Below are 6,386 nucleotides of genomic sequence, written 5' to 3'. Positions count from 1 at the left end.
CGAGCTAGTTTCTACTTCAGATTCGGTTTATACAGGCTCATAAATGGCAGCTTAGTTCAGTGGGAAATAAAATCCTGCAAGGATTTGTGGAACAGTCATTTTATCCTACCCAAAAGACACTTTTCGAAACTGATGTTTATCTATTTAAGTTTGTTGGCGACCGTAGATATTTTTCAGATCATTGACTTGGCGGATTTCCAGAGGAAACGCATCTCAATCCAGTGACTTGCACCTTGTGGCCACTTTTGAACAATCACAACTCCCCCAGAAAAAAACTCGCTTTGTTTTTTCTTCTTTATTGGTTGTAAATCATCGTTTAATTGCAACAATTGGTGATATAATTTAGCGTTCCGATAAAAGTTCGTTTGTCGGCTTTAGTTTGCAACTAAAGTTCAATTGATAGATTGAAGAAATCATAGATTCAACTGCCAGACTTTGCTTCCATTGAGCTTGAATTAAAATTTCGTTTGTTGCGCGCTTTTGAAGTGCCAAAAAATCATCGAAAAAATGTTACATTAAATTGTTCAACTCGTATGTATCTTGTATCTCTTAAATCACATTGAAAACATGCTTCTCTTTTAGCTCTGTTAATATTATAATCGTAATTATTATTTTTTTTGTTTTGTTTCTGAAAAGTACAACGTGCACATATCTTAGTAGTTGAATTAGTTCATAATATGTTGTTTGCTGGCTTCTCTAATTTCTCGCATTTTGTTTTTTACAATAAGTTAACGTTTATCTTTATATTTCCCCTGCAGTGGGTTTTATCTTCTTGCATAGGCAACTGTTGTTAATAATATTAAGGTTTTCTAATGATTTATATTCCGTCTTCTGTCCGTTTGTCCAAGTTGTCCAGATTTATTTTTTTGAAAAATGATCCTTGACCGAGTTAGATTTAAAACGAAATCGCTTCGTTAGTCGTCGCTTAAATAGTTTTCGTTTTATTGTTTAGGCCGCTTAGCATAGTTAATTAAGATCTCCTTTGCGCTTGTTAAAGCCGATTCCAATTGGTTGGTTTGTTACAATAATCAATTAAGATGCATTTTGAGTAAATTATAAAAAAGAGTAGAAAAATCTAATAGATATCGTTACTTCTGGATTTTGTTGTTTAGATTTAGATTTAGTTTCTTTTTCGTGTTTGCAAAAAGTGCTATTCGCTCAAAAATTATTACATGTTGTTTCCGTTTTGTGTCGTATTATAGATCTCGAATAGTATAAGTTATCGCTTAGCATTGATCGAGTAGCGTTTTTGTTTTCTTCACCTCCCTTTTCACTCGCTCTGGAGTAAACACATAAATTTAGTTCTGATACAATTACTAAAGACATAAATGAACGCATTGACTTAAACTTAAACGCAAATGGGGCTTAGTGGGGGATGCGGGGTAACATAGGTATCGCTTATAAACATAATCTAGAAGACTGCCTGTCTATTTGTAAATTTCCAAAATGTCAAAATGGGATTAGAGTTGGATTAGTGTTGGATTAGTCTCGCGGTTAAGTGTGGTGTTGGTGTGCATGTGTTGTTTCAGCTTCCTGCAATCCGCTGTCTTTATGCCGTGGTGGGCGATGCGGCCGGGGTGGCGGCATTGGTCAACTTGGGCGGATGGGTGGCGTTCACCACGCGATTCGTGTTGTCCAGCGTCTTCGAGTGCTGCAGCTGCATTAGATAGTGCTGCTGCGTCGGCTTGTGCAGCGCCAGCTGCGATAGGGCATCGTCAATGGTGAACCACTGCCGCTTGCGGCCGATGCTTCGCGAATCCTCCCACTCATCCAGTTCCTGGGTCACGTTCATGACGAACACCTCGGTGCGATGCATGTGGTCGTTGTTCTGGAAGAGAGGATCATAGTTTAATCAGTTTGGAATAGCTTAATGAAGTTAAAGGGCCATATACCCACCTCGAAAACACCTAGACAACGACCCAAATCGCCAACGACGCCGGCTTCCTCGAGCACTTCCCGAACGGCGGTCACCGAAGGCTCTTCCTCGGGTTCAACACCTCCACCAGGAACGATCCACAGCTCCGGGCGACGAGAGGAGGTAACCAAGAGTACCTGATTTGATTTCGAAAAATTGGGAAATTATTAAAAAATCGTAGGAATTATTATTTCTATATCTTCAACCCACCTCCGCCTCATTTTCCGACTTCACGCAAATACAGGCTGCACGTCGCCTGAAACCATCCTTGTCGTAGATACGAGTAGAGTTGGGCTTCTCCTTGACCATCTGGAAACGAGAATAACAACATTAAAAGAGTCGCACTGGTGGGCCTTAAGTTAAACCTGCCTGATAACTCCCAATATTTTACCCCCTTATGTACACGTTCAAAAATAACAATCGCTGATAAACCCTAAAGCTCTTCATATATCATTTTATAGCTTGACGCCTTTAATTTGAATGTGCGGCACATGAAAATCGTGATTCCGGCCTTATCAGATGCGAGATTGTCGGGCCATCGGCAAATTGCACCGCCTGTCCGTCCGGCTCTTATCACATATCAGCCGGTCTTTCTACGGCGGATAGCCGATTGTGTCCCTCATGAATGGTATATGGACTATTTTATGGCCTTACTTTTTACAACCGCTGTGGGGGATGGTTAACTGGAGAGGTCTATCTGATAGACTCTATCAACTAGTGGTTACATGAAAGATCATCGATCGAAAAGTTTATTATAGAAAATCCATTGAAAAACTGTTTAATCCGATATAATATAATAATTGTAAAGTGGCCATTAGGATGTGGAAAGCTAGTTTTTCAAGAATGTTCACTATCAGACATTATAAATACTTTTAAAAATACTAAATTTTTGTAAAAAGCTGTTTTTTTTAAGAATGATATTAGGAATGCTTCTAAAAATACTAAAATTTTTTTGATATTTTTGTTAATTTTGATGAATAATTCGTCTTATTTATCTACATTTAATTTAGGAACAATTTGAATAAGAAATATTTGCAAAGCAATATTTAAAGATAATAATTCCACGGCCATAATTATTTTTGATGATTAATTTAGTTATTATTAGATAGTATTCAAATTCTGATAATTTTAATTTTTAATTGTCTGTTATACAGAGTTTTAAAATTTAAACCAAATTTACCAACAAAATCTGATACCAACTTTGGGGAAGAATTAGCTTAAAAGGGATATTAGATAATCCCCATTTCTTAAAGGTATCAAATTGGATATTATCTATTCCTATTGGATTGTTTCCATTGATAAGACCCCCTCTACATAACATTACCACCGATTGGTTACTTTATAGGGTACTTTCTAGGTCTATTCCACCCCACTCTTTATCCGTGAGCTTACTTTTGCAGTGGTATTCGCTGATAGCAGATGCGTTGTTGTCTTCCTAGGCACTTTTCCCTCCTGCTCCTCGTCCTCCTCCTCTGTTCACCACTTCTTATCGCTCTCTTGCCCCTTCTCCTCTTCCGCTGCAACAAGTGTGGCGAGTGTAAGTGTGTGTGTGCCTCGGTTGTTTGTGTATGGGAGCCGGTCGCTTTTGCTTCTTGCGACTTTCTGCTTTTCTGGCGATCTCGTGCCGCTTTTTCGCAGGTGCTTCTCGGCCACTCTCTTTCTCCCGCCCCCTCCGCTTCCGCACACAGTGGAACACAAAGGGAAATGGCGAAAAGTGCACAAACAAAATCTAAAGACGACAATTTCTGCGCTCGCACGTCACACGAGACGTTGTGTTGTATTGGTGATTAGTGTTCGTGGGCCGTGTGGTTTTTGTTGTTTTGAAGTAGTAACGAAAAAATAACTGTGTGATGGTGTGGGTGGGGAAAAGCGAGAAACTGAAACTTGTTGAAATTATACGAAAATACAAACGAGGAGAACCGAAATGAAGAAGGAAATAAAGCGCAGACAGGGCAGAATTGAATTATTTAACTACTTTGCAAATATTGCATGTTGTTGTTGTATTGGTTTTACACGGGAGAGCGTGTGACGCGTTTGAACGTGTGTGTTTGCGAGTGAGAGTAGCTTTTTCCTCGACTCGACTCCTCTCCTCTCTCTCTCTTTCTATCTTTGTCCTCAAACTTGAGATCCGATTGGAGATCTCAGCTCAAGTTTTCGCTATTTCACAGCTCCTCTTGCGCCTTTTTCGCCGTTATCCCAGCGACACACATGCACACATGTTTTCGCTTCCCATTGCCTCCACAATATGCGCGTGTTTTCCGGCTGCTCGGCTTAAAATAAGCAAAGTGAAATGGCACACGGCTGCTGGAAAAGCGGAAAACGCGTGCTTTTCACCGTTACGTCGCGAACGAAGCCGCGCGGCCTTTTTGGTGGGTGGGTGGTTGACCGATTTTATATTATTTGTTTTTTGTGTGCGAAAACCCGTAGGCACAAAAGGTCCTAAAATTGGATGTGGTATTTTTGGTAGTATATAAATACCGGAAAATCCCTGCGAAAAGGTCCTAAAATTTCGATTACTATCTTTATGTTATCGATGTTTTTATCAATTTTGGAAACATCGGTGTTTGGTTTTTGTCTTCGCTGATTGTTTTGTTTATCGATTTTGATTTTAAAATCGATTACACTCGTTTAACAGCCGAGACACACGCCATAAAATCCGTTAACATTAAAAAGAATTCAACATTTTACCAAGAATATCAGAAATTTTAACTGATTAAACTAATAAAAAGCTAAGTTAAACCTTAATTAAATAGTTTAAGAGATGATTTCTCGTCCTTATGTTAAACTTAAAACTTTAAACTCAGAGTTCCCTACATTTCCTTACTTTAAATTTAACGTGTTCCCTACATTTCCTTACTTTAAATTTAACGTGCGGACGAGAAAACGACCTTTTTAATGATTTTTTTTAGGATTTTAGTAGGTTGTTCTATTTAAAATTGTTTAAATCGAAACATTTATTAAAAGAAGGACAAGTCCTATATTATGTAAATAAAAATACAAGGTGATCTACAAATTTTTTGAGAAGTCCTTTAAATCGTCTTACATTGCAAAACTAAGAAAACGTTTAGAATTTAATTAAATTTAATATTTAAAGCTTAAATGTGGAATGTACAACATTAACCTTAAGTTATCTTTAAGCATTTGAATTCCGCATACAAATCCGCATGATTTACAGGCTCGAAACCCCAACGCCGCCCGAATAGTCGCACATTTTTGAGTCGCTGCCAGGAAAATTCGGTGAGGAAACTCGGGAAAAGGGGGAGTGTAGAGTGGAGGACTTTTGGGACAGGTCGAAGGGGCTGACTTTATGACCCAGGCGCAGGAGCACCGAGTTACCCAAAAATTTGTTTCTTGTCCTGTTGTCTTTTGCTGTTTTGCTGTCGTAGGTTTTGTTGTAAGCTTTTAATGCAACTACTTAGCATGGAGGATTCTCGGTGTCCTTGGCTCGCCTTAACCTTTTTCCGGGGAAAACTCCTCCCCCGATTGGCTCCTTTTCGGGCTTTCCTTTAGCTTTCCGATCTCCTGGCTCTTTTTGCTTTGTGCAGGCGAAGCAAATTGGTTATTTCTTAATGCATTTGCCATTTCCTTTTTTGGCTTTTCTTAGACAATTTTCCCCCGCCGCTTGAGTCGCATGAGTTATGGCCACTGTTTCCATTTCCATTGCCATTTTCATTTCCATTTTCTTTTGGGTGACCATGCAGAAGTGTTAAGCAGTTTAGCGCGCTTTTTTCATGGACTTCTTCTTGGGCTTTTTCTTAAGCTTTTTCTTCTGCGACACTTGTTTCGATGTTAATTCTGCCAAATCGATCGGTCGACTTCCTCTTCCTGCCCCGCCCACTTTTCCGGACGGGGAGGCAGAGGCGGCGGCACGCCCTGCTGCACATAAATTCAATGTCATAAATTTGGCAAGAGGCGTCGCTTTGGCTACCAGAAAAACTTTGCCTATTTGATGCGTTCGTGTGACCTCAACCAGATAGAGAGCAATGAAATCAAATGTGGCCAGGAGACTGGAGAAAGGAGGGTGGAGGGGATGGTAATGGACCACCAGGAATTCCCAAAGGGTATTTCCATGGGGGAACAAGAAATGGTAGTTTTAATAGAGAGTAGTTTCAGTTTAACACATGACTCATGCGTTTTACTTTTGAGGTTAAACAATAAACTTCAGCTTAATTAAGGAATTTATTCATTAAAACCAAAAAGCAGACATTAAATAAAATATGTTTATTTCAGAATTTATTCTATATAAAGTGACCGATACCAAACGATTTTACCTGCTTTCTACCTCTATGGGTTCTTTTAATTATATTCTTTTCATTCGATTACTTAAAATTTATTCTTTTAATAAAAAGCTAGGGTTTTGAAATCGCAGTAAATAAAGGATAGTTTCTTCCTGTATGAATTCCTATCAATTTTGGCTTAAAAATATAGTGTTGCAAAAACTCCAACAATTATATTTATGAAATTATGTGTG

At 38.9% G+C, this 6,386-nt stretch overlaps 1 protein-coding gene across 1 annotated transcript; it reads right to left on the bottom strand.

The window, feature by feature from the left end:
• Positions 1-921: 921 nt before the first annotated feature.
• Positions 922-4,371, bottom strand: Aps (diphosphoinositol polyphosphate phosphohydrolase 1 Aps). The gene is made up of 4 exons (XM_017140148.3): positions 3,308-4,371; positions 2,126-2,224; positions 1,897-2,052; positions 922-1,828 (listed from the first exon to the last, which is right to left on the bottom strand). The coding sequence occupies exons 2-4, from the start codon at positions 2,222-2,224 to the stop codon at positions 1,550-1,552; spliced, it is 534 nt and encodes a 177-aa protein (XP_016995637.1). The 5' UTR covers positions 3,308-4,371; the 3' UTR covers positions 922-1,549.
• Positions 4,372-6,386: the final 2,015 nt, after the last annotated feature.

The sequence above is a fragment of the Drosophila takahashii genome, chromosome 3L (genome assembly GCF_030179915.1).
Source record: "Drosophila takahashii strain IR98-3 E-12201 chromosome 3L, DtakHiC1v2, whole genome shotgun sequence".
Classification (NCBI taxonomy): domain Eukaryota; kingdom Metazoa; phylum Arthropoda; class Insecta; order Diptera; family Drosophilidae; genus Drosophila; species Drosophila takahashii.
This window is presented reverse-complemented; position numbering and strand designations above follow the sequence as displayed.

Bases quoted from the DNA above. Each gene is read 5' to 3' on its own strand.
- Aps (XM_017140148.3), bottom strand. From the start codon at position 2,224: ATGGTCAAGGAGAAGCCCAACTCTACTCGTATCTACGACAAGGATGGT. The intron at 2,053-2,125 runs GTGGGTTGAAGA...AAATCAAATCAG, and splicing joins AGTCGGAAAATGAGGCGGAG to GTACTCTTGGTTACCTCCTC. The intron at 1,829-1,896 runs GTGGGTATATGG...CCTCTCTTCCAG, and splicing joins GTTGTCTAGGTGTTTTCGAG to AACAACGACCACATGCATCG.